At 53.2% G+C, this 27,965-nt stretch overlaps 1 protein-coding gene across 1 annotated transcript; it reads left to right on the top strand.

Annotated features, from left to right (window-relative positions):
* The first annotated feature begins 96 nt into the window (after positions 1 to 96).
* RDH13 (retinol dehydrogenase 13) lies at positions 97 to 26,980 on the top strand. Its single transcript, XM_004454176.5, has 7 exons — positions 97 to 262; positions 5,376 to 5,494; positions 8,137 to 8,292; positions 22,718 to 22,822; positions 23,186 to 23,398; positions 25,226 to 25,327; positions 26,174 to 26,980. The coding sequence occupies exons 1-7, from the start codon at positions 198 to 200 to the stop codon at positions 26,416 to 26,418; spliced, it is 1,005 nt and encodes a 334-aa protein (XP_004454233.2). The 5' UTR covers positions 97 to 197; the 3' UTR covers positions 26,419 to 26,980.
* Positions 26,981 to 27,965: the final 985 nt, after the last annotated feature.

Below are 27,965 nucleotides of genomic sequence, written 5' to 3'. Positions count from 1 at the left end.
GCCCCCAGCTCCGGAACTACCGTTCCCAGCTGTCAGCGCGCCCCGGGCATGCGCCCCTAGGGCCCGGCCCTGAGGCCGGGTCCCCGCCTCCGCGCGCTCAGGAGCCACGTGGTCCCGCGGGCCGCGGCCTCCCCGCGTGGATCGCGGGTGGCTCCGGGGCTCCCGCAGGGATTTCCGCGCGGCGGCGTCCCGCCGGCATGAGCCGCTACGTGCTGCCGGTGTCCGTGCTGGGCACGGCGGTGGGCGTCGCCGTGCTGCTCAAGTGAGTACGCGGGGCCGGGGGCGCGGTGCTGGCGGGTCGCCCAGCGGGCGCACCTCGACTCAGGACTGCAGGTCGCTGGCCCAAGGTCACCCAGTGAGAGCGGCGGGTCGGGCCCTTGGAAGCATTTCGGTCTAGTTCTTTCGGAACTTTTCATTCATTCATTCCACAAACATTCTTTCCCGTGAATACCTTCTGTGAGGAAGGGAGACATACCATCCTCAGCCTTATCCCAAATTCAAGAACCCAAAGGAAGAGAGCCTATTGCACAGGTCTTTCTTTTTTTCCTGAGAAATTTGGGATCATATTGAATATACAGAATAGTAGTTACCATTTTTTATGCCTTGGGGCTAAACACCTTCCCCTGGTTCGCAGCTATGAGGGGAGAGCCCGGCTGGGAAGCCCAAGTGTGTCTGGCTTCAGAACCCGTCTTTAAATTGGCGTTAGAGGCCGACGCATGCTCACTGGGGTGCCAGCAGGGCGGTGGTTTTGTGGCATGGGGAATCCCATCTCGTGGCTACATTGCAGTTGATTTCACTAATTCAGCCTTCCTCACTCTTCCGGTTGTTTGCATTCTTTCTACACTTAGAAGTAGCACTGAGTAAATATAACTTCGGGTATGGCCTTTAGAATAAATGCCTACAAGTGGAATCTCTGGGGCAGAGGGAAGGTACCCATTTGGAGATTTGATACAAAAGGTCACGCACCACCCTGAGAGATTTAATACTCTTCCATTAATAGTTGAAGAGAGAGCTGGTTTCCCCACATCATCAACAGCACTGTGTATTATTGTGTTAAAAAATCCGTTTCCAGTGTGACCAAAGGGAAAAATGGCATTTCCGTTTGCTTGGCATCTCTCTGGTTCCTGTAAACATGATCACGGTTTTAATGTGTCCAGTGATTTCCTGGGGCTTTCTCTGCGTTTGTGCTACAGAAGTGAACCAAACTTCAGCTTTTACCCTTGGGAGTGTTTGAAGCAGGGGAATGTTGGGATCTGATTTGTGCTTTAACAAGATCTCTCCAACCGCCATGATTGAGGACAGACTGACAGGAGCCAGGGTGGAGCAAGGAGACCACTCTGGAGGTGCCCGCAGACGTCCAGGTGGATGGCGTGGGCCGGGCAGGAGCAGTGGAGGGATTGAGGAGCGGTAGGATGATGGGTAGGCAGCTGTGGTCGGACTTGGTGAAGGCTTGGGTAATGCCACTGAAGTGAAAATAATAAATGATGATATATAACCGGCATAATATAAAAATATGATAAAACCTGTGAACATATAATACGTTTTCTATAATATGTTATAATTATGTAATATGGTATAATAATATAATGCAATCACAGATTCTAAAAAGCTACAGCTTATCGGGCTTGTGGTGAGGCAGCAGTGTGGAGGGGTGGAAAGCACTTAGTTTTGAATCGAGAGTCCATCAGCAGGTGGCGTGGCGGCCTCTGAGCCTCTCTTTCCTCACCCGTGAAGGAGGGAAGTTCTCGCCCCGCTTCACTGGGGGTGCTACAAGTATTTGGTCACACGGCCGTCTGGGCCCAGCGTGCAGCACAGAGCGGGCTTCACAGAGCTCCCCAGGCAGTGGGGGTGGTCCCCGTTAGCCAGGCCTGCACATCCTCAGGAAGATTGCTTGGGGCGGAGGCAGTGCCGTTTCTTGAACACTTACAGCGTGCCAGGCACTGCTGCAAGCACTTCTTGTGGCAGAACTCTGAATCTTCACGAGACCCTGGGAGCTAGGTGCTGTTGTCCCTGTTTTACTAAGGAGGGAGCTCACCAAGGAGTTAGGCAGTTTGTGCAGATCTGCAGTTAAATAGTTTGAAGAGTGGTGGGGCTGCAAACTATGGCTCTGGTCGAATCTGGCCCACCGCCTGTTTTTGTAAATAAAGTTTTATGGGCACACAGCCATCCTGACACCATCGGGCCTGAAAAGCTGAAAACATTTACTGTCTGGCCCTTTGCAGAAAATGTCTGTGGACTCCTGGTCTAACTCACTTTTCAAAAGCAGCTACCATGTATTCTATAGCTGCATGACCAAGAGAACTTTCTGTGACTATGGGAAGTGTTCTGTTTCTTCACCGCCCACAATGATAGCCATCGACCTCTTGTGGCTATTGAGCACCTAAAATATGGCTATTTAATTTTTTTTTGAGATTTAAAATGTGTTAATTTAATTTGGTTTATATTGTAATACAACAATTTTTATCTTTTTAAAATTTAAATATTTGTCATTATAATTCTGTTAACAGAAGATGATACCTGCAATAATAAATCTGTATTCAGCAGTTATACTCCCCCCTCGTTTGTCCCTTCCTCGGTCTCGAGGGATTTGGAACGATGTCCACTGACTGCTGCAGGCTGAGAAGGGCCGGGCTGTAGATACTGTCGGGCAGGGGAAAGGAGATGCTTGGCGTGCAGTTGAAGATGCTGCTTGCTTTTGGGATGGGGCTGGTCTGTCATCATCGTTTTGTTAGCAGTCAGACTGGAGAGTAGAAGTTGTCCACCTATCTGCTGGGTGTCCGGGCTCCACCAGCATAGAACGGTCTGAAGCTTTATGTCTCTGAGAAGTAAACTTAAGTAAATTCAAAATTATGGGTCCAAATAAAAGAAGTAGAATTGTGATTAGGGGATTTGTAAATAACTATATTATATTGGGGAAATGGCTTTTCATATATTCCCTGACAGAATTGAGGGGGTGTTGATTTCATGAGGCTGTGTGGCTCGCCTGTGGTGTCCAGATGTCCCTAGAGCCCTTGGGAACCGTTTCGTTTGAGGCTTCGTTTTAAAGTATGGCTATTTAATTCCACCACCCCCCCGTGGCTCCCTCATCAATATGCTTGTTATGTCTACTTGTCTGCACATCTTCTTTAGGAGGCACTGGGAACCAAACCTGGGACCTCCCATGTGGGAAGTGGGTGCCCAGCCACTTGAACCACATCCATTCCCTGCTTGTTGTGTCTGCCCGTCAGCTCGTTGTGTCTGCTTGTTTGCACCTGCTCGTTGCATCTGCTCTTCTTTAGGAGGCACCTGGCACTGAACCCAGGACCACCCATGTGGGAGGCAGGTGCCCAACTGGTCGAGCCATATCTGCTTTTTTTTTTAAAAGATTTATTTTATTTACTTCTCCTAACCCCCATGTTGTTTGCACTTGCTGTATCTGTCTTCCCTGTTTCTTCAGGAAGCACTGGGAGCCAAACCTGGAATCTCCGAAATGGGAGGGAGGTGCCTAATTGCTTTAGCCACCTCCGTTCCCTACTTTGTTGTCTCTCATTGTATTTTTTTTTAAGGATTTATTTAATTATTTATTTAATTATTTATTCCCCCCCCCCCCCCACTGTCTGCTCTCTGTGTCCATTCACTGTGGTGATCTTTTGTGTCTCTGGGAACCAATCCTGGGACCTTCTGGAGTAGGAGAGAGGCAACCATTCTCTTGCGCTACCTCAGCTCCCTGATCTGCTGTGTCTCTTATTGTCTCTCCTCTGTCTCTCTTGTTGTGTCGTCTTGCTGCGACAGCTCTTGGCGTTAGCTGGCGCTCCTGTGCGCAGCGGCACTCCTGCGAGGGTGTCAGTCCCACGCGGGGCAGCACTCCTGTGTGAGCCAGCTCACTACACGGCCAGCTCGCCTTCACCAGGAGGCCCTGGGTATTGAACCGTGGACCTCCAATATGGTAGACGGGAGCCCAGCTGCTTGAACCAGTTTTCCTGTCATTGTATTTTTCTTTTTTTTTTTTTTTTAAAGATTTATTTTTATTTATTTATTTAATTCCCCTCCCCTTCCCCGGTTGTCTGTTTTCTGTGTCTTTTTGCTGCGTCTTGTTTCTTTGTCCGCTTCTGTTGTCGTCAGCGGCACGGGAAGTGTGGGCGGCGCCATTCCTCGGCAGGCTGCTCCCTCCTTCGCGCTGGGCGGCTCTCCTTATGGGTGCACTCCTTGCGCGTGGGGCTCCCCTACGCGGGGGACACCCCTGCGTGGCACGGCACTCCTTGCGCGCATCAGCACTGCGCATGGGCCAGCTCCACACGGGTCAAGGAGGCCCGGGGCTTGAACCGCGGACCTCCCATGTGGTAGACGGACGCCCTAACCACTGGGCCAAAGTCCGTTTCCCTGTATTTTTCTTGTGTCTCTTGTTGCATCATCTTGTCGTGTCAACTTGCTGTCTTGCTCGTCCTCTTTAGGAGGCACTGGGAACTTCTGCTGTATCTCTCATTATGTTTTTCTTCCTGCGTTTCTTGTTGCGTCAGCTTGCTGCACCTGCCTGTCACACCAGCTCGCTGTCTTCTTTAGGAGGCACTGAACGAGGGACCTCCCACGTGGTAGCGGGGAGCTCAAGTGCTTAAGCCACATCCACTTCTCTATTTAATTTTATTAATAAAAAAAAAGTAGCTCCGGTGGCTGGTGGCCACTCTGTGTACAGAGCTGTTCTTGCGTATGGATGTGGCATTGATTTGGCCAGTCCCCTGTTGGTGGACATTCCATGGTTTCCAGAGGTTAGCCTCTGGGACCCCCTCCACGTCCTAATCCCCGGAACTGTAAGTGCATCACTGGGCGTGCCAGAGGGACTTTGCAGGTTAGACTGAGGCCCCTGCGATGGGGACGTGCCCTGGGTTGTCCGCGTGGCCGTGTCTTCCCAGGGTCCTTGAAAGAGGGGGCGGGAGGTGCGATGTCAGGCTGCTGGCTTCAAAGGTGGAGGACGGGCCAGAGCCCAGGTGTGCAGGTGGCTCTAGAGGCTGGACCAGCCCAGGAGCAGCTTCTCCCTGGAGCCTCAGACGGGACAACTGCCACAGCGCGGGCTCAGCCCCGGGGCCGCTGGGACTCCCGGCCCCGGGGCCCTGTGCTAGTCACTGCTGCTCCAGGCCACTGCGTTCGTGGTTATTAGTTCCAGCAGCACAGGAAGCTGGGACGAGGGGCGCCTGTGGAACAACGATCGCTCCACGCACAGGGGCTGTGCCTCCACCCCCCGCAGCCCTGGGCCCGCCCCCCGCAGCCCTGTGCTGTGCCGGCTTCCGCTCTCTGGTGGGGGACAGGAGTTCAGGGTCGGTCATTTGCCTGCGCTCACACGGTCGGGGGCGCACACGGCGGCAGGAGACGCGCGGAGCTGACGGTGCCGCCCTCGCCCTCAGGGACCACGTGGCCGGCGGCTCCTGTCCCAGCAAGGCCACCATTCCCGGGAAGACGGTCATCGTGACGGGCGCCAACACGGGCATCGGGAAGCAGACTGCCCTGGAACTGGCCAGACGCGGTGAGGTCCCCAGGGGCACGGGGGCGGCAGCCTTGGGGCCCCGGGGCCGCTGGGGTCACTGGGCTCTTTTGCTCCAAGCGGCAGCACCCAAGCTCCTGCCCTGCCCCTGGGACGGGACGGGGGCGCGGGGTCCGGAGAGGCCGCAGCACCCGCGGCACTCCTCCGGGGTGTGCGTCGGACTCACTCTTTCCTGCCACCCTTGTACTTGGGTCGGCGGCCAGGGCCAGGGGTCAGGGGTCAGGCCCTGGCTCCGGCTGTTCCGGGCTGTGGCCCCACAGGTGAGCAGTTCCGGTTCCCAACAGAACGTTCCTGGGAGGAGGGGCCCTGGGCCAGGCCCTGCCCGCGCCCGTCCCTTCCTTCAGGACCCGGGAGGCCTGCCTGGGGAGGCCTGCCTGGGGAGGCCCTGCCTGGGCCGGCGGTCCTGGGTCCTCGAGCGGGCCCGCAGCCCGCCCCGACGCCGTCCCGGCCGAGCCCGCCTGCTGCAGGGAGGTAGACAGAGGTACAGGGCCGGCGTCCGCGCCTCAGCCAGGAGGGCTTACCCGTGCCTAGTGCCGCGGGGACAGCAGCTGAGCAGCGAGCGGCGGGCGCGCAGGCCGGCACGGCCGTGTGGTCACGACGGCCTCGTGGGGAAGATGAGGGACGCGGGGCGCGGGGCGCGGGGCGCGGGGCGCCTGAGCTGGAAGCTCTGAGAAGCAGAGAGGCGAGGCGCAGGGTGGCTGGGGGGGGGGGCAGTGTGAAGAGCGGGAGGGCTGGCTTCGTTCCCAGCGAGCTGGGGAGCCACTGCAGCTCTCTCTTTAAAAAAAAAGATTTATTTATTTATTTATCCCCACCCCCGTTGTCTGCTCTCTGTGTTCATTCGCTGTGTGTTCTCCTGTATCCGCTTTTCTTCTCTTTAGGCGGCACCAGGAACCGATCCTGGGACCTTCCCGAGTGGGAGAGAGGCACTCAATGTCTTGCACCCCTGAGCTCCCTGGTCTCCTGCGTCTCTCGTTGTCTCTCCTCTGTGTCTCCTTGTGTTGTGTTATCTTGCTGCGCCAGCCATCCGTGGGGCCAGCACTCCATGTGGGCCAGCTCGCCTTCATCAGGAGGCCCTGGGAATGGACCCTTCCATACGGTAGATGGGAACCCAGTAGCTTGAACCGCGTCCGCCTCCCCTGCAGGCTCTTGAGCAGAGGAGCAGCAGGAGCTGGTGCCTTGTGTAATTCCCATCTGCTGTTCAATCCCTGTTTTGTGTTCTGTTCTGTTTTCGAATCATCCCTTTTAAAGAAAATTTTAACAGCTTTATTGAGATAGAATTCCCACGCCACACAATTCACCCACTTAAGTGTAGGCTTCAGTGGCTTTTAGTATATTCACGGCATTTTGCAACCATCACCACGATTTTGTTTTTTAAATTTATATTTTATGTAACTGTTAGAAGTTACTGGGAAACGGACTTTGGCCCAGTGGTTAGGGCGTCCGTCTACCATATGGGAGGTCCGAGGTTCAAACCCCGGGCCTCCTTGACCGGTGTGGAGCTGGCCATGTGCAGTGCTGATGCGCGCAAGGAGTGCCGTGCCACACAGGGGTGTCCCTGCGTGGGGGAGCCCCACGCGCAAGGAGTGCGCCCGTGAGGAAAGCCGCCCAGCGTGAAAAGAAAGAGCAGCCTGCCCAGGAATGGCGCCGCCCACACTTCCCGTGCCGCTGACACAACAGAAGCGGACAAAGAAACAAGACGCAGCAAATAGACGCCAAGAACAGACAACCAGGGGAGGGGGGGGAAATTAAATAAATAAATAAATCTTTAAAAAAAAAAAAAAAAGAAGTTACTCAATTAAAGTAAGATAACTACAATGATAATAAATCTGCTTTGGTCAGTGGTTACACTTGCCCCCGCCCCAATCAATTTTAGGACATTTTCATGACTCCAAAAGAAACCCTGCATTCCTCCATCCCTTTCTAGCCCAGGAAGCCACTACTTTACTTTCTGCCTCTGAATTTGCTTTTGCCAGATAGTTCATGTAAATGGAATCACGTGACATTTGTCCTTTTGTGTCTGGCTTATTTCCTTTAGCATCATGCTTTCACTCTGGCAGTAGGCAGCTTTGGTGTCATACTTCCTCCTCTCCCAGTTCAGAGTCTCAGAGTCCACGTGCCCAGCAGCATGGGCCAAAGAGGAGAGGCTGATGATCCGCGAAGGGGCTGAGGCCTTCAGCTTGTCCAGCGGCAGGTCTCTTGCTGTGTGTGTCGGAACTGCAGTCCTGATGGCTGAGTAACGTCTGCTGGTCCATTCATCCACCGGGTCACTTAGATTGTTTCTACCAACAAATGCTGCTGTGAACACGGCGTGCAAAGTTTTTTTTGAACCCGGAACCTTGCACTTGAGTGGCAGGTGCTCAGCCACTGAGCTACATCTGCTCCCATGGTGTACATGTTTTCTGCAGACACAAGTTTTTTTTCCCATTGATATTGTTCCCTTGTTTGTCTGCTTGTTGTGTCCACTTGTCTTCCTTAGGAAGCACTAGGAACCAAATCTGGGACCTCCCAGCCACCTGAGCCACATCTCGTCCCTGACATGTTTTTATTTCTCTTGGGTATATGCCTAGGGTGGATTTTTTTTCCTTTTTCCTTTTTAATTTAATTTTCCTGTCCTGGGCTTCCAGGGGGCAACGTCATCCTGGCCTGCCGAGACATGGAGAAGTGTGAGGCAGCAGCAAAGGATATCCGCAGGGAGACTCTCAATCACCGCGTGAACGCTCGCCACCTGGACTTGGCTTCCCTCAAGTCTGTCCGAGAGTTTGCAAAGAAGATTATTGAAGGTAGGGGGACACCACTGGCCTTGTGGGATGGGCGTCTCAGGCGACCTTGAGGCCTGCTTCAGCTGCACAGCTCCCTTCAGCTGCACAGCTCCCTTCAGCTGCACAGCTCCCTTCTCCAGCTGCACAGCTCTCTTCTTCAGCTGCACAGCTCCCGTCTTCAGTTGCACAGCTCCCATCTTCAGCTGCACAGCTCCCTTCTCCAGCTGCACAGCTCCCGTTTTCAGCTGCACAGCTCCCTTCAGCTGCACAGCTCCTTTCTCCAGCTGCACAGCTCTCTTCTTCAGCTGCACAGCTCCCGTCTTCAGCTGCACAGCTCCCGTCTTCAGCTGCACAGCTCCCTTCTTAAACTGCACTGCTCCCTTCAGTTGCACAGCTCCCTTCTTCAGCTACACTGCTCCCTTCTCCAGCTGCACAGCTCCCTTCAGCTGCACAGCTCTCTTCTTCAGCTGCACAGCTTCCTTCTCTAGCTGCACAGCTCTCTTCTTCAGCTGCACAGCTCCCTTCTTCAGCTGCACTGCTCCCTTCTCTAGCTGCACAGCTCCCTTCTCCAGCTGCACAGCTCCCTTCAGCTGCACAGCTCTCTTCTTCAGTGGCACAGCTCTCGTCTTCAGCTGCACAGCTCCCTTCTTAAACTGCACTGTTCCCTTCAGCTGCACAGCTCTCTTCTTCAGCTGCACAGCTCCCTTCTCCAGCTGCACAGCTCTTTTCTTCAGCTGCACAGCTCCTATCTTCAGCTGTACAATTCCCTTCAGGCTCAGTTGCCATCTTTGGAGACATTCATTGTTCCAGCCTCTAAGCAAACAGTGCCCTCACTTTCTTATACAAATTTTAGCCTGTCACTGCTTATTTTTTTTTTTTTTTTTTGAGGTACCATGACTGACCAGGGATTGAACCCAGGACCGTCTATATGGGAAGCCAGTGCTCAACCACTGAGTCACATTGGTTTTCCTGAGTTGGGTTTTTTTTTTTCCCTGTTTGTTTTCTTTTTTTTTCAGGAGGCACCGGGAACCAAACCTGGGACCTCCCGTGTGGGAGGCAGGAGCTCAACTGCTTGAGCCACACGTGCTTCCTTGTCCCTGCTCTTTCACCATCATCCCCTCTCACCATCGCTCCACATATGTGTGTAAAGAGCACCCTCCTTCTTTCTTTACAGCTACATGGTGTTCCATTGCACGGACCCAACAGGTTTATTTCACTTGTTCTCTGGGAAGGGCGTTTGCCTCGCTTGCCTTTTGCTGCTCCCCGCAGTGCTGCTGTGAATTTCCTTGAAGAGGTGATTTCTCCCCTGCGGGAGGGCGTGTGTGCACCTTGAGACAGCCTCCCTCCCTCCCTGCTCCCCTGCACAGCGAGGAGTAATGTACGCAGCAGAGGTTGCTGAGACGCAGGGACCTTTGCTGAGAAGAGGTGGATAAATGAACAGGGACCGATTTTTTTTTCCCTTGACAGTCAAAGAAACATGTCCATTATGAAAATTTATAAAATACTGAAAAGTTTAAAGAAGAAAGGACTAAATGCCTCTGATTCTAGATTGACCCCAGGGACTCCCAGTCACAATTTTGAAGTATTTCTTTCCAGTGTTTTCTAATGCATTCATGTGTGTATTTGGAGTGGATGCTCGTTATTCACGACTTCTCACTAAAAAGTGCTCTGTGGCCCCGAATGGTGCTTTTGAGGTCATTTGCAGACATGCTCAGAGGGTTGAAAGCTTCGAGGCGCCCGACGTGCGTGCTCTGTGACACTGCGCCTTCTTTTTTCAGCCTGTGCTGTAAACAGGTTTCCTTGTGGTCTACGTAGGGGCACGTTTCTGCATTTTTGTACTTTTTGTTGGTGATGTCCTGTTTGAGCTGGAGGAAATACGTGTGTTAGAGAAGCTTCATCAGGCCTGAGTCATATCGTTGTTGGCCGTGAGTTGAGCGTCGATAGATTGACCATGTCTCTATGCAGAAACACACTTATAATGTGGCTGTGGATTGACTGGCCGGCGAACGCCCTGGGGCCTAGAGGTTGGCAGGAACCGCACCAGGAGCACGGGCTCAGCGTCGGCTGACGCAGAGTTTGTGGCACTCACAGAACCTGACTTCCCTGAGTGGTGAGAGTTGACTATCTATACCAAACCGTGGTTGTCTCTTTAGGTTCTGTGACAGCGCTAGACGGGGAGCACACGTTTGACGGCTGCGGTGAGTGCCGCTGTGCGGTGCCCGCCCCCTGCTGTTGGGCTCTTAGTTGCGGCCAGTTTACAGGCCTGCGTGGGACATCCTGCCGACCCTCTGCTTTGCCTCCCTCCTGGACTGTCCGGGAACGGGCTTGGCAGGCGACGTCTCCTCTCTGAGCCACGGTCTCCTCTTCCAGGAAACGCCTGGTTCCTTCTGCCTGATGGGGTTGTTTCGAGGATGTTGTATCGTGGCGTTTTTAGCAGAGTCACATATCAGCTTCCTGATGCTTCCCCGAGACCAGCAGCCAGTAATAAAAATATGGGACACAAAAGGACAAATACTACGATTCCACTTCTGTGAAATCTCTACAGCAGGGATTTTAACCTTTTTTGTTCATGAACCCCTTTGCCAGTCAGGTAAAAACCACGGACCCCTTCTCAGAATGCAGCGGCAGGTAGTTTTATGACGCTCCACTAGAGTCGGGCCTACTTACTAACTACTGTAATTTGAAGTATGGATGAGTGTGAGCAATTTTTGAGATACGCAACAACTGTAATGCGATATGAAATGAATACCACTGTAATTTATTGAGTATACTCATAAGGAAATGCTAGATTTCAGTTAGAGGTCAGAGAAAATAAAGATAATAAGTTGATTTTTTCAATTCAAGCTCACGGACCCCTGAAATCTTTCCACGGACCCCTTGGGGCCCATGGAGGCCTGGTAAGAACCCCTGCTCTAGGAATAAGCAGAGATGTAGAGGCAGAAGGTAGACTGCAGGTCCGTAGGGGCTGCTCACTGGGTATGGGGTTTCTTTTTGTCTCTCATTTATTTTTTTAATGTTACATTAAAAAAAATATGAGGTCTGCATATACCCCCATGCCCCTCACCTCACTCCTCCCCCCATAGCAACAATCTCCTCCATCATCATGAAACATTCACTGCACTTGGTGAATACATCTCTGGGCATCGCTGCACCTCGTGGTCAGTGGTCCACATCATAGCCCACACTCTCCCACAGTCCACCCAGTGGGCCATGGGAGGGCATACAGTGTCCAGTAACTGTGGGGTTTCTTTTTGATGAAAAACTTGTGATGTTGGATGGAGGTTATGGTACCACAACATTGTAGATGTAATTAGTGCCACTGAACTGTATGTTTAAAAATGGTTACAATGGCAAATTATGTTAGATATGTTGTCTCAATAAACCTAAAAAAGATGCTGGTGAAGATTGTCTGGGGGCTGAATGCTGTGATGATGGAGCGCGCCCCGTGTCTGAGGCCACAGTCCTTGGGCAGCCTGGTTCCGGCAGGGCCTCTGCCAGCCTTCTTGCCCTTCGGTCCCGGCTCCAGTGTCACGAGTCGGCCCTCCCTGGCTCCCCTCGCTCCAGCTCTAGCACCTGCCTCGTAGCCCCCGTTTGTGCCCGTCACGGCAGCCATCACTGCCGAATCCTCTCTCTCTCTGGTTAGGTGTTTGATTCTCAGCCCCACTGGAGTGCCAGCTCCACGAGGGCGGGGCCCGCAGCCGTCCTGTCCACCCTGTATTTCCAGTGCCCAGTAATAGGTGTTTAGAGAATACTGAAAATAATTGCTGAGTGAATAATTTACAACTCTGCCAGGCAGGAGCTGTTATCCCTTCTTCAAAAGTGGGGACACTGAGTCACAGAGAACCAGTGTGTCTTGGCCAAGGTCATGCAGCAGGTCAGAGGTGGAACTGGGATGTGAGCCCCTGCCTGTGTGGCTCTAGTTTTTTGTTTTTGTTTTTGTGGTGAAATATACATAACAAAAAATGGTTAAGTGCTAAGTGTTAAATGTGCAGTTCAGTGGTGTTAAGTAAATTCAGTGTTGTGCCACCATCCCCCTATCCATTACCCAAATGTTTTCATCCCTGCAGACAAGAACTCGGCACCCGTTAAACCAGAACTCCCGTCCCCCTCCCCTCTAATCTGCTTTCTCTCTCTGAGTTTGCCTGTCCTGATACTTGGTGTAAGTGGCGCCGGTCTTCGTCCCGTGTGTTTGGCTTGGCTCGCTCTGCACAGCGTCTGTCCTGGTGTGTGTCCCCGTCAGGGCCGGGCACCCTTCGTATCCCACTGTGCGGTGGCCACGCTTTGAGCCTTCCGTTACCGTGTGAAAGCGGGGCATTCTCTGCCCGGGGCGCCCGAACGTCCGTTCCTGAGACAAGGGGTTTCAGAGAGCGTTTATTGCCAAGCACAGAGCGGGCGAGCAGATGGCCTGTGGGCTCGACTCTGAGTCTAAGGGGCGTAGGGATTTTATGGATCCAAACCTGGGAAGGTGGGTGGTTACCATCGCAATGGCCATGTAAACAAGGGCTGGGGCCCATTCTGGGAGTTTCAGTAATTTCAGGTTTTGACTTTTGGCTCTTTTGTAATATTCTAGAAAGAAAAAAAAAACACCTTTGTGATGACTCAGTGATCATAATCATTTCTTAATTCCTAGCTCTGAGTTACAACTCCTCCCTCTTGGTCGTCCGTTTCCTGGGTCTTGACGTTCTGACTTCCTCGTGCAGGGCGTCGACACCATGGGGGAGAGGGGTGAAGCGGGCTGTCCTTGGGGAGAGCAGCACCTCTGTGTCGGGGCTGAGCGGGTTGGCTTTCCGTCTCTCAACAACAAACAACTGAAAGCCACAGGTGTAGGTGAAAGGAGAAGCAGGATTGTGGTCAGCGGCTGGTAACGGTGCCGCTCTGGGGATTGACCCAGTGTTCCTCAGCCAGAGCCCGGGTCTCCCCAAGGTCTCCCCGAGGTCTCCAGGAACACTGCTGCCTGGGGCTTTGCCTCTGGCGCCGCCCGCACTTTCTGGCTGAAACCTGCCTATGAGTAACTTCCAAATGACCTCCTGACCCCATGTGAAATCAGCTCGCTGTTGAAGTTTTATTTTGTTTCATTTTAATTTTTTTATTTTTCCCCCCAGAGATGGCTTCTTCATCTGTTTGCTTGCTTTTGCTCGTTGTTTGTCTTCTTTAGGCGGCACTGGGAACTGAACCCAGGATCTCCCATGTGGGAGGCAGGCACTCAACTGCCTGAGCGCATCTCTCCCTGCTTGTTTGTTTTTGCTCATTGTCTGCTCATTGTTTGTTTGTCTTCTTTAGGAGGCACTGGAATCGGAACCTAGCACCTCCCATGTGGGAGGTGTGGGTGCTGGTTGAGCCTCATCTGCTCCCTCATTTTCTTTCCTTTCCCCCTTTTGATCAAGCATTGCTAATCCTGTGGTTCCAGGGCAGGACTCAACCCTGGGAATCACATCCCATGTAGGGGGTAGGTTGTGAGTTTATTTGTAGAGTTTGACTTAGAGAGAGGCCATCTCTGAGTTTGTTAACAAAGAGGGTTTCAGGGGGTGACTCTTAGGCATTAATTGTAACTAAGTTTAACTTCACCATTATAGAAATAAGTTTCAGAACTGCAAGCCTCAAGATCAAGGGCTTGGCTTATCAGCATACTTGCTTTTATTAGCTAGAGGTCATATGTTTCAGAGTTTGTGTTCATAGGTCTCCCTGTTATAAGTTGAAACGGGGCTAATTTATATTTTTCAAAAAAGGAGTAGATTTAAATTTTAGACCTTGCAAAGTTCCTTGACTACAGTTTTGGTAAATTGGGAGCCTCTATTGCTTGAGAGAATAGCAGGAATTCCCCAGATGGGGAAGTTTAATAGTTCCATGTTTTCTTTTCTCAGTCCCTCAAGCAACCTTGCAAATATATTTTTATTAAAATTTTTATTTTTATTTTTAGGAGGGTCCAGGGAATGAACCCAGGACCTGTACATGGGGGTGGGCACGCAACTACTGAGCGACATCCACTCCCCAGTGAGAGCTGGTCTTTTCATTTGTTTTTTTTATTTTGTTTTTTAGAGGGTACTGGGGATTGAATCTGGGACCTTGTACATGGGAGGTAGGGGTAGCTCAACTGCTTGAGCTACATCTGCTCCCCTACCTTTTCATGGTATGCCCAAAACACTCTGAAATGCATCAGAATATTACATAATAACTAAAATTATAACCCATACTTGGTTCAGTATCGTGCAGATCAGTACCAAGACATAACAGGGGCAGTGAGAACATTGTCAAGTCTTTAGGGATTTTATACAATCAATATTTATATAAGCAATAAATATTTCATTGATAGAAATTCTGCCAACAGATGAGAAAATCCCTTTTAATTTTTATAACACTCCCAAAGACTTCCCAACTCATTATATTAAACTAATTTTTTTAACTTTACATTTCTTATTTATTTATTTACTTATTTTTAAGGAGGAAGTGGGGATGCGAGGCAGGTGCTCAACCACCGAGCTACATTTTTTTCCGCTTTTACTTACTTTTGAATATGTAATACAAGCCCACTTTACAAAATGCAAAAGATAGAGTATATAATGCGAAGTAATTATCCAGCCCACCCCTGATGCCACTCAGGTTCCCTGGGAAGGAGCTGATGCCACTAGCCTCTCGTACATCTTTGAGATTTTCAGTTTATTTGCATGTATATTGCACTATTTTTAGCACCTTGGTTTTTTAAGGTAAAAGACTGCTTAAAAAACCTTAGTGACTGCTTAAAATAAAAAGATTACCCTTAGGGTTTGATTTTGGGAAGGTAAAATGTCAAAAGTTGGGGAGCAGATGAGGCTCAAGCAGTTGGGCACCTGCCTCCCACACGGGAGGACCTGGATTTGATACCCGGTGCCTCCTAAAAACAAAAACACAAGCAAACAAATGAAAAAACCAGCTCGGGAGCTGCTGTGGCTCCGTGGTTGAGCTCCAGCTTCCCACATACAAGGTCCTGGGTTCCCTCGCCTGGTACCTCAAAAAAAACAAGTCGAAAGTTGTCAGGTTTGAACATAACATTTGAATGGAAATATGGGTGATTGTGAAATAATATTTAGTACCCCATTTAATAGGCGTGTAATGAAAAGATTGAGTTTCTTTAAAAGTGAGCAACATAAATATCAATGAGGATATTGTTCTAATATGACATTGTATCTTTGCTTTCTAGACAGAATCCTCAGATGGTCAAGAAAAATGTTTTATAACCTTTCATTAAGGGCAGACCCATAATCCAAGAAAATCTAATTAATTTAACAGAAAACCAACTCCAGTTTTGTTATGACTATGCAGTTTGATAAGTAAGTTCTTAAAAATTATTGTGAACAAGCTTGTTAAGTTTTAGTCAGCTTTGCCACGACGAACGGCTCAGGGCCACAAGCCCGCCACGACTTCCCACATCTGTCCTTGTCCTACAAGTGCCCACTTCTCATTCTGTGAAAACTGCCCTTTTACCTTGGGACCAGACCACACTCTTTTCTCTAACAATGCATATCCCCTGCATACCTTACGTTACCAAAAAGCTCTTTGAACTGCCTTCACACGTCCTACAAAATGCTATTATTTTTAAAATGTTTGTCAAAATAAATTTCATGAAACACAAACTTACATTTTTTCATCTTAAAGATCTAATAGACATAATGCCAGCTTCTTTTACCAGTACCCCTGTAAACCTAGGTAGAACATATCCAAGTAGAATAAAATTGAAACAATGATAGTTTATGCAAGAATTTTTTTTTTTTACTTCCTCCGAGGGAGGTTAAAAACCTTTTTGTTTCCATAATATCCTAAAATTACAAATAACCTCAAAAGCATACTGACTGTTAGGCTCTGGGAAATGTACTACAACTGTTACATTTGTCCCAGGCATAACCTAGGAAAATCTTTTTCGTAGCTCTCAAGGACATTTTCCTTCACTTACCAAAATTTGGCGATTAGATTTTATTTAATTACGTCCTTCCCAAGGCTATAAATGGTTTTTCTTTTTGGAGGTACCAGGGATTGAACCCAGGGCCTTGAACGTGGGAAGCAGGTGCTCAACCACTGAGCCACTTTTGCTCCCCTAGAAATGATTTGTCTTCTGTGGCTACCACTGCAAAGGTATTATTAGAAAAAATAATTCCAGAGTGGGGAATTCCTCCGAACTCTACAGCAATCGGAATCCACTGCACAGGATAAAGAGCACAAGCGGTGCAGATGGGGCCAGGTCTGCAGGACTTCCTCGTGCCCAGCGCCCGAGCCCCGGGCCCGGGAAAGATCTCCAGGTTCGCCCCGCAGCCGTGCCCTTTCCAGTGCCAGGCTGCTGACGGCAGTTACAAGCGCTCACGCCCTGGCCCGCTTCTCATTGACTGCAGGGGCTTATGGACTGCGTTTTAGGCGGAAAGGATTGCTTTCGCTTGTTTTTGTCTGTCTAGAGTTTGGCATGACCTTCACCAGCTGCCCTGTAAATTGATTGGTAAAGGTCTGAATACGGTGGCTTGTAAGTTTCAACGACAAGATGGCAGGAGGAGCTTGAAAAGAGCACTAGAAACTCGTCTTTCCTAATTTTTAGGACTCCAGGAGTACTAATTTTTATATATATATATATATGCTTTCTTTTTTCTTTTTTAAAGATTTATTTATTTATTTATTTCTCTCCCCTTCCTCCCCACCCTGGTTATCTGTTCTCTGTGTCTCTTTGCTGCGTCTTCTTTGTCCGCTTCTGTTGTTGTCAGCGGCATGGGAATCTGTGTTTCTTTTTGTTGCATCATCTTATTATGTCAGCTCTCCGTGTGTGCAGCACCATTCCTGGGCGGGCTGCACTTTCTTTTGCACTGGGTGGCTCTCCTTACAGGGCGTACTCCTTGCGCGTGGGGCTCCCCTACGTGGGGACACCCCTGCGTGGCAGGGCACTCCTTGTGCACATCAGCATTGCACGTGGGCCAGCTCCACATGGGTCAAGGAGGCCCAGGGTTTGAACCCTGGACCTCCCATGTGGTAGACAGATGCCCTAACCGCTGGGCCAAGTCTGCCGCCCTAATTTTTTAAAGCAATTTGAATAGAGCTCTTTTTTTTTTTTTCAAATTCTATTCAATTTATTCATTTTTTTAAAAGATATTACATTAAAAAAATATGAGGTCCCCATTCGCCCCCACTCCCCCACAGTAACACTCTTCCCCATCATCATGTCATATCCATTGCGTCTGGTGAGTACATCTCCGGGTATCATTGCACCCCATGTCCCGTGTTCCACACCATAGCCCGCACTTTCCCACGTTCCATTCAGTGGGCCATGGGAGGACATACAACATCCGGCAATTATCCCTGGAGCACGACCCAGGACAACTCCAAGTCCTGAGAATGCCTCCACATCTCTTCTCTTCCTCCCATTCCCCGCACCCAGCAGCCACCATAGCCACTTTTTCCACATCAATGCCACATTTTCTCAATTATTGACCACAATAGTTCATGAATAGAATATCATTAAGTCCACTCTGATCCTTACTGTATTCCTCCTTCCTGTGGACCTTGGCTTGGTTGTGTCCATTCCACATCTATGTCAAGAGGGGGCTTAGATTCCACATGGATAATGGATGCAATCCTCCTGCTTTCAGTTGTAGGCACTCTAGGCTCCATGGTGTGGTGGTTGACATTCTTCAACTCCATCTTAGCTGAGTGGAGTAAGTCCAGTAAATCAGAGTGTAGGAGCTGAAGTCTGTTGAGGTCAGGGCCTAGCTATCATATTGTCAGTCCAGAGATTCAAATCCCCTAGATATATCTTAAGCCCCAGCACCAACTATAATTCCAGTAAAGTAGCATGAAAGGCTTGTGAAAAGAGATCCCATCTGAGCCCAGCTCCATCACACAGAAACACCAACTCCAGAGAAGGGCCAACTGACATGGCCGTGAACTCCATCTGGGGTTGTATCTACTTTATCTGTCTCTGAGACTCTGCTCAGGTGTGCATAAGGGCAATCCTTCTGACAACCTCCAGACTCTTTTTTAGAGACTCATAGCCATATGAACTCATTTGTCCTTTCCATTTCCCCCTTACTTTAGGTCAAACAGCATTTTTAACTCCTGTTTTTATATGTAGACAGGGATATTCTGCTGGTCTGCGCTGAACCTTTAATTCAAGATCATTTTCTAGTTATGTCATCAGCTGGTACTTGGTAGTGATCCCTCGGTGCCAGGGAGGCTCATCCCCGGGTGTCATGTCCCACACTGGGAGGAAGGCATTGCATTTATATGCTGAGTTTGGCTTTGAGACTGGCCACATTTGACTAACACGGAGGCTGTCAGCAGGGAACTCTTAGGCACAGTACTGCTCTAGGCCTTGTTCTTATTTCAGGTGTGTAGTCTCACAAGCATAGTCATTAGTATCAGGGGCTCACTGTTGGACCCTCATTCCTTCCTGGTCTTTACTCTTGCACCTGAGGGACTGCCACTGCTTCCCTACAGACCATGACAGAGCCCCCCCTGGCCAGGAACCCAGTACCCCCCCAGCTGTTGTTTTTAATTGTTTCCACTATGAGTATATCCAAACATTTCCATGCACCCTGGACACATGCCCTGTATAACTCCCTGTCAACCATATATCGCCTGTCAATAACATCCCATACCAGTTGAATAGAGCTCTTTTAAGAATTTTTTTATTTGGTTAGCCAGAGGTTGGAAAGTATATATCCACAAACAGATGTATAGAGTTAGATACACAAAAAACGAACACAGAAATATAAGATTCACTAATTTCAACCGTAATTCTTCTTTTCTGGTGTGACTGCAGTTGAGCCATCTTCCGCCTGCTTTCCTGCCACGGGGCTGAGGTTTCAGCTTACCCTTGTTCCCTGAGGCTCTGGGGGTGCAGGCAGGTGGCCCCCTTCAGTGCTGCCGCTGCCCTGCACCCAGGTCTGCTGGTTGCTCCCAGCTGGGCCGGTCCCTCTCCCAGCGCGCTTCCTTGCCACGCGCACTGGTCGGTTCCTGGCTTCTGCAGCATTCCTTCTGCCCCTTGAGGGGCCCCGGGCTCCCCCTGCCTGCTGACCTGTGTCCTGCTTGACCTGCTTCCTTAGTCTCTAGAAGCGCCGCTTGTCTGTCGATTTTATAAACCTCACAGGCACCTCCAGCCCGCCTGGAGAGGGGCAGTCCTCGTTCTCCACCCAGTTCCTGTAGCTTTCTTTTTACGTTGGAAAACTTTGAGTAGGAAAGGTCATATTCTGGTATTTTCTGGGCTCTCCAGGTCTGTACCGGTAGTGTCACAGGGGGTATAAATTCTCACAAGGACAGCTGACTGCTTTCCTGCGGCTCTTGAACCACTTCACATATCTTTGCATACTTAGAGGTTTAGGGCCGCTTTTCTCTGGCTGGCAGTGATCACTCTTTCCAGCGCTCCCGTTAGCCCGGGCACGGCATCCTCCGGGCCCACCCAGGACCCTTCCCGTGGGGGTGGATTTGCTCCCGCACACACTGGTTGCTGGGATTTGCTCTTTGTTTCTCTCTGCGTCCTGCCCTGCTTTCTCAGTCACCGGTCCCTGTTCATCTCACAAGACTCGGACTTGAGCCTGATTTGGGTCACGGTTGCTAATACTGAAGCGATTGTCACTCTCTCTTCTTTGGGTCTTCTCTTTTCCCAGTCGTGTAGCTCTGAGGGGGGCCGGGTGTGCTCGCGTGCAGTTCTTCCGGGCCTCCTGTTGGTGGAGTCCTGTGGCCCCTTCCCAGGGAGGCGAAGCTTCGTGGGGCTCGGCTCTGGCTCTGGAGAGCGGCCTGACGGCTGTGGGAGGGCAGGGCACTTCTCGCCAGGCTCTTTCCCTGCTAAGGGGACCATGAAGGAGGCGTCCCCAGGCTCTGCTGGACTTGAGTCGGGCACGACAGCTGCTTTTCTCCACTGGTCTTTACAGGTGAAATTTCATGTTTTCTCACTAACCCTGATTTTTGAGAGATAAATGAAGGATTGCATATGCATTCTCACCCCATTTCTGCTTTCTCCTGCAGCACAAATCTAATTGTAATACGGTGTTCTTTTCTTTTTTTAAAACTACATTTTTAACACCGGTTCTAGAACATTCCTGTATTTATATCACTAACCACAGCCCTCATCTACTGCCAGAGTCACGGATATGCATTCCCTAAATAGTCTCCAACTAGTTAGCCCCCTAGCCCACCTGTTTCAGCCACAGCCACGTCATTAGTCAGTGTTTGTTACGCTCGTTGTAATGCGCCGCCAGGTCCATCCATCACCACGTATTTCCCCTTGGCCTTATTAAACGTTCCACAGGTAGCCAGCGTCGTTTCCCCTTCTCAGCCACCTTCCATCTCCCACCAGCCTCCACTCCTAGCCCAGCCCCGTAAGGCTACTCACGGTCACGCTGGCGACACCACACGTGTTCTTTTATGGAGCCGTGCTCTGGCCAGTGCGCTCCTGACTCTAAGTTACACTGAAGCCAGACTCTGCCACAGAAATGAACTATTCCCCGTTTTTTTCCTTTGGCTCACAACTAAAATTACTCCAATTAAAAAAAAATTACAGCCCAAAGGACTACATTAGGAATGCTATTAGAATTTCCAGTTTTAAAGAGTTTTAGTAATTAGTAAACAATTAGGCACATTTGAACAATACAAATGCAGTGACATGCCAACAAACTGTTTACACAGACACTTAACACAAATCTAAGTAACACACAAATTAACAATTAACAGACAGTGGACACTTAACTGGAATTTAGTAAAATCAGGTAGTTGCTGGGTTCCTTGTATTTCAGGAGCACACTCGACAGACTCAGGTCAGGACCTGAAACCCGGAGCAGAGCGGTGCTTGGGGACGGGAAGGCGCAGAGAGCGGAGCAAGGGGGCGACCGGGGAGCGGGCCCGGGGCCTTCACGCCAGGCCATTGAGCCCTGGGACCCTGCCAGCGCACGGCCACCTCGGCGGCTTGGAGCTTGCTAAGAGCTGCCGGGAGCAGTGCACCAGCAGCGGGCGGGCTTTTCCAGGGGGGTTTACTGACGTACGGGCTCACAGGTCTGAGGCTGGGGAGACGTCCAAAGCCAGGCTGCCGGCGAGCTGGGCTCCCCTCACGTGCGGGGCGCGGTGGCGTCTTCCCTCTCCTCCCCTGGTCTCGTCGCTGGCGACTTCTGGCTGCTCGTCCGTGGCTTTCTGCTCAGCTCCTCCAGGCTCCACTCTGAGCGCCTGTGTCTTTTTCGGTCTGCCTCTCTGTATTCGTCCGGTTTATAAAGGACTCCAGTAAGAGGACTAAGACCCCCTGGGCCACGCCTGCTGCAGCCATCAGTGGGTTCACACCCAGGGGGCTGGTCTAGCTGCAAGGACCCGCTCTGCTCTGGGGCCGTGGGGATCCACTCCCCACCTCTGACGCCCGTACCTGGAGCTGGACACCCTGACTCCCTTTGAGGCCTTAGAAGTGCCCAGGGCCCTGGAGCGCCGTGGGGGCACCACTGCCCAGCCTCGGGGACCGACGGGTCCGGCGCCCGCGAGAGCCTGGACGTCGTGCCTCCTGTCCGCTCGCGCCAGGATTCGGGGCATTCGGGCTCCTTGTTCTTGCAGGACCTGAGTCCCACCAGAGCCGCCACGTTGTTACTGAGTGAGAGCAGGGGCTCCTCTGCCTGTCGCGCCCACGTGACCCGTTCCCGAGGCCCCGGGCTTCGGGGGAGGAGGAGCTCATTGCTGCGCGCAGAGCCCGTCGGACGGCCGGTCGGTCGCCTGGAAGCTAAGGGCGTGAGGGTTCTTACGGATTCACACGCGGGAAGGTGGGTGGTCACCATCGCAACAGCAAGTGCGGGCGAGGGCTGGGGCCGGTTCAGGGCAGTCTAGCAATGTCAGGTTTCGACTTCTGGCTTTCTAGAAAGGAAAAAGCGTCTACATAACGACTCAGTAATCCCTGATTCTTAGTTCTTAACTCGGCCCCGTTCACCTGCTGATGGACGCGTGGGTGCTGGCCTGAGCTGCTGTGGCCGTCGGCGTGCAGCACCCGAGTCCCTGCTTGCCAGTCTTGGGCTTTGTGCCTAGGCGTGGAGTTGCGGGGTCACGTGGTCATTCTCTGCCCGGCTCTCTGAGGGTCTGCCAAACCCCTTTCCACAGCGGCCGCGCCACTTAGCAACCCCCAGAGCTTGCGTTTGCGACGCCGTTCTGCCCTGCCTCCTGCCTGCTGGGTGCGAGACGCCTAATTCATGATCTCCGCCGGGCCTGCCGGCCACTCTGGAGAGACGGCGCTGTGCTCCACGCCGTTTACCAGTGGGGAGCCGCGGCTGCGAGAGGCCGGCCCCGTGTGCAAGGGCAGCGGCAGGGCTGGGAGTCCGACCCAGGACGGCCTGCCGGCCCTGGCCCCGGGTCGCCCCTCTCGTTGGAGGCCCTGGGACGGAGGGCTCCCTCCCCTTTCGGAAGGAGAAGCGTAGACGGCGCGTCCCCTGGCCGCTGCCTCCAGGTGCGGCACTGACAGCTGTCCCCTCCCGTCCTCCAGAGGAGGAGCGCGTGGATGTCCTGGTCAACAACGCGGCCGTGATGCGGTGTCCCCACTGGACCACCGAGGATGGCTTCGAGATGCAGTTTGGTGTGAATCACCTGGGTGAGGCCGGGGCTCTGCTGTGGGGGCCGTGTACCCGGGGCGGGGGGCTCTCCTCTGTTCACCGAGGCGGAGGGGCCACCGTCGTGGTCGCGGAGCTGTCACTGGACCATGCTTTGGGGCGGGGTGGTGGGAGGTGTCAGCAGCATCTCCGGCCTCTGTCCACTCCATGCCGGTGGAGCCGTCCCTGCTGGCAGTGGCGGTCAAAAACTTCCCTGGACATTGCCGAATGTTCCTGGGGAGCGAAGCTGCCCCCAGCGGAGAGCCACTGAGTGGTCGGGAGGGTGAAGTAAGGGGTGCCCTCAGCACGGCCCTGGGCATGAGGTGAATGTTCAGTACATGCTTTTTCTGTTGTTCTTCGTCTAGGCCACTTCCTTTTGACAAACCTGCTGCTGGACAAGCTGAAGGCCTCGGCCCCTTCGCGGATCATCAACCTCTCCTCTCTGGCCCACGTTGCTGGGCATGTGGACTTTGAGGATCTGAACTGGGAGAAGAGGAAGTATGACACCAAAGCTGCCTACTGCCAGAGTAAGCTGGCCATCGTCCTGTTTACCAAGGAGCTGAGCCGGCGGCTGCAAGGTACGTGTGTGGCAAGCCTTGCAGGCCTCCGTCTTCATTAGCTTTCATCCTAGAACGGTCCTGCTGTGACTCTGGGCCAATGGGAGGTCAGACATTGGCTCCAGGACAGAGTAGGTGGATACATGGCACATAGACCCCCGTGCTCCCTTCTGCTGCCTGGAGCAGACATCACTAATCAATCATAGCATTCTTCCCTGCCCGTCCTGAATGGATCTGGAGTAGACCTTGCTAATCAGCACAGATCTTCCCCAGCTGCACCTGGATGTGCATGTAAACATTTGGTGCTCTAGGCCAGTGGTGCTCAACCAGGGGTGATTTTGGCCCCCAGGGGACATGTAGCAATGTCTGGAGACATTTTTGGCTGTCACAACAGGGGGAGGGGATGCTCCTGGCCTCTGGTGGGTGGAGACCAGGGGCTGCTAAAGCCCCCGCCCCAAATGTCTGCGGTGCTGAGGCTGGGAAACTGCTCTTGGCCCTTGCTTCTCAGAGAGGGTCTCAGCCTGGCCTCGTGTAACTGCGGCATCTCAGACCCCACCCGGCCCACCCTTCCAGAGTCCCAGGGTGGGGCCCCGTGGTCTGGCTTTCACAGTCCCCCCAGGTGAGGTCTCCCCACACTCAAATTCGGGAAGCTCTGCTCTGGGCAGCCCTGGAACAGAGTTGCCTTTCTAGATGAAACCACTTGCCATTGAGGGTGTTTTTTTGCAGTAGAGTGGGAGGACTTTATTTTATTTAAAATTTTTTTTACTGAGGTAACATACACAACATGCCGTTTTCCATTCTGCCCATTTTCTTTGCTTAAATTTTTAAAAATTTTTCTAGATTTATTTTTTGTTTTTTTCTCTCTCCTTTCCTCCGTTCCCCCCATTGTCTGCTCTCTCTGTCCATTCGCTGTGTGTTCTGTGTCCGCTTGTACTCTTGTCAGTGGCACTGGAAATCTGTGTCACTTTTGGTTGCGTCATCTTGCTGTGTCAGCTCTCCATGTATGCGGCACCATTCCTGGGCAGGCTGTACTTTATTTCGTGCTGGGCGGCTCTCCTTACGGGGCTTACGGGGTGCACTTCTTGCGTGTAGGGCCCCCCTACACAGGGGACACCCCTGTGTGGCAGGGCACTCCTTGCGCGCATCAGCACTGCACGTGGGCCAGCTCCACATGGGTCAGGAGGCCCGGGGCTTGAACCCTGGACCTCCCATGTGGTAGGTGGACGCCCTATCAGGTGAGCCACATCCGCTTCCCTCTGCCCACTTTCTTTTTTTTTTTTTTAAAGATTTATTTATTTATTTAATTCCCCCCCCTCCCCCGGTTGTCTGTTCTCTGTGTCTATTTGCTGCGTCTTGTTTCTTTGTCCGCTTCTGTTGTCGTCAGCGGCACGGGAAGCGTGGGCGGTGCCATTCCTGGGCAGGCTGCTCTTTCTTTCACGCTGGGCGGCTCTCCTTATGGGGTGCACTCCTTGCGCGTGGGGTTCCCCTACGCGGGGGACACCCTTGCGTGGCACGGCACTCCTTGCGCGCATCAGCACTGCGCATGGCCAGCTCCACACGGGTCAAGGAGGCCCGGGGTTTGAACCGCGGACCTCCCATATGGTAGACGGACGCCCTAACCACTGGGCCAAGTCCGTTTCCCCCCTCTGCCCACTTTCAAGTGTCCGCTTCACTGGGTGGCCACTCACGGTTCTGTGCCACCTCCCACCACCAAAACCTCTGCACCGCTGAGCAGAGCTCTGTCCTGTTGAGCCTCGCGGTAAGAGGTCAGGCCTGGGTGGGGCGTGGGGAGCGGCACAGCTCAGGGTGGGGGTCGGCCTGCCGCCTCCCGCTTGCCTCTCCCCCCAGGGACGGGCGTGACTGCGAATGCCCTGCACCCCGGCGTGGCCAGGACGGAGCTGGGCAGACACACGGGCATGCACGGCTCTGCCTTCTCCAGCGTCACACTTGGTGAGCCTGGGGCCCGCCCCCCCTCGCTCCCGCCGCCTCGGTCGCCCGGGCTGCTGGAACGAACCCCACGGGCAGCAGCAGTTGGTCGGCTCGGTTTCGGGGGCTCCAGGCCCCACATCTGGGTGGTGGCAGGACCGGGCTCCCTCCGTGGCCCGTGGGGGCTCCCCCGGCTCGGCCGCTCCCCCGTCCCGTGCCTCCTGCCTCCCTCTGCCCACGCTGCCTCTGCCGACGAGGATGCCGGCCCTGGGCTGAGGCCGCCGGGTCAGCGTGGCGCCCGCGGCTAACGCCTTCCGAGGTCCTCCGTGCTGTGGGTTCAGGGCCTCGGCCCGGGCCGGGCTGCACATGCCCGTCCCTTCTAGAGCCCCCGCGGGCCGCGGGTGAGTCCCTTTTCTGCGTCTACCTGGCCGGCACCCCAGGTAGACTGGGCACAACCCGGCCTCAGCGTGGGTGTGGGAGGCCCGGCCCCGGCCCCCGGCTGTCCTCGGGGCCCCATGGCCTGGGCGAGTGGCTTCGCCTCTTGGACCCGCCACAGCTGATGGGAGGAAAAGCCCTGGGCCTTTTTAAACCGTCCTAAGTTATTTTAATGAAAGACAGGGTGGGGCGAGGGAATGCGGACACCTGAGGAGGGAGAGGGCTGCTTGGCTGGGAAGAGCAGGGAAGGCTTCCTGGAGGAGGCAGCTTTTGTGCTGGTGCCCCCCCTGCAGGGGTCTGGCAGACAGCACCAGGGGCGGGAGCCCCGAGGGCTCGGGCACGCCCGTGGGCTTGCCCCTTGGGCGGGCTCTGTGGGCGGGCGCGCCCGAGGGTGCGGGGACCTCTGGCGGTCTCTGAGTGTGCGGCCGGTTGCAGGGCCCATCTTCTGGCTGCTGGTCAAGAGCCCCCAGCTGGCGGCCCAGCCCAGCACGTACCTGGCGGTGGCGGAGGAGCTGGAGGGCGTTTCTGGAAAGTACTTCAGTGGGCTCAGGGAGAAGGCCCCAGCCGCCGAGGCCGAGGACGAGGAGGCAGCCCGGAGGCTTTGGGCCGAGAGTGCCCGCCTGGTGGGCCTGGAGACGCCCCCCGGGCCCGCGGGGCGCCGGCAGCCCCTCGCCCCGTAACTGCTGGGCGCAGCTGCGGAGCGCCTGGCGGTGCGGGGTGCGGTGCGCGCGCCGGCCTCTAGGTGGCAGCGTGGGCACCGCGGGCCTCGCCGGGGCCGAGGACTGGGCCGCAGGTGGGCGGCAGGTGGGCGGCAGGTGGGGGCAGGTGGGCCGCAGGTGCGCAGGGCCTCAGCCGCCTCCCGCCGGAGCCCAGACTGGGACGTGCGGAAGGAGGCACCCGCCCCGGCTGCTCCGGGCAGGCCCTGACGCCCCGACAGGAGGCCTGACGGCCAGCGACACCCACCTGTGGACACCGGCCTGGGTGCTGGGACACCGCGCACGACAGCCCGTCGCAGACCTGGCCCTGCCCCCAGCCATGGAGAGCCGGGCGAGGATCCGCCTGCGCCCCCGAGGGCCGAGCTGCCCCGGACACCTTCCCTCCACCTCCTGGGCATTCGCCTTCCCTCCACCTCCTGGGCATTCGCCTTCCCTCCACCTCCTGGGCATTCGCCTTCCCTCCACCTCCTGGGCATTCGCAGGAGCCTCGACCCTCAGGCTCTTTAATAAAGAAAACATTCAGCAAGTCACAGGTGTCATTTCTCCTCCACGCACAGGCGGGGCAGGTGGGAGTGCCCCGAACTGAAAAGAACTCGTGTAGGTTTTTAAAAACATTTTTAATTTTTGAAGGATACATTGATTATACAAAATGTTATATTAAAAAATATAAGAGGTTCACACATACGCTACCCGCCCCCCCCCATCAACAACCTCTCATCATTGTGGCACATTCATTGCATTTGGTGAATACATTTTGGAGCACTGCTGCACCACGTGGATTATAGTTTATGTTGTAGTTTACACTCTCCCCCAGCCCACCCAGTGGGCCATGTGAGGACATACGGTGTCCAGCATCTGTCCCTGCAGCACCACCGAGGACAACTCCAAGTCCTGAAAATGCCCCACATCACACCTCTTCTTCCCTCTCCCTGCCTTGAGCAACTCCCGCGGCCACTGTTTCCACATCAATGATACAATTTCTTCCACTGCTAGAGTCACAATAATTCTGTAGTAGAATACCAGTAAGTCCAGTCCATTCCATATTTTATCCCTCAATCCTGAAGTTCTGGGATGGCGATGTCCACACCACCTCTCAGTTGAGAGGAGCCTTGATCCCACATGGCTGATGGACGGGACTCTCCTGCTGGCAGTCATAGACTCAGTTCCTTGGTGTGGTGGTTGACCGTCCTCACCTCCTTGTTAGCTGTCCCAGGGGAGTCCAGTGAGCTGGAGAGTAAGAGTTGCATCTCTGCTGAGGCTCAGGGCCCACCAGGCACACAGTCCAGAGATACAAGTCTCCTGGACATACACCTGCCAATAATACGTTCAGTAAAATGGGAGGATTGCATCCAGCATCCAGGTGGAATCTGAGCCTCCTCTTGACATAAAGGTGCAATGGACACAACCAATCCAGTGTCCACATAGAAGAGGTGGCATTGGATTGGGAAAAGTGGACATAATGGACAAAGGGTATGGGGAAAGGCAGGAAGAGATGAGAGGTGGAGGCGTCT

Source organism: Dasypus novemcinctus, chromosome 18 (genome assembly GCF_030445035.2).
Source record: "Dasypus novemcinctus isolate mDasNov1 chromosome 18, mDasNov1.1.hap2, whole genome shotgun sequence".
Classification (NCBI taxonomy): Eukaryota; Metazoa; Chordata; class Mammalia; order Cingulata; family Dasypodidae; genus Dasypus; species Dasypus novemcinctus.
The sequence above is the reverse complement of the archived record's forward strand: the minus strand, read 5'-3'. Positions and strand labels throughout refer to the sequence as shown.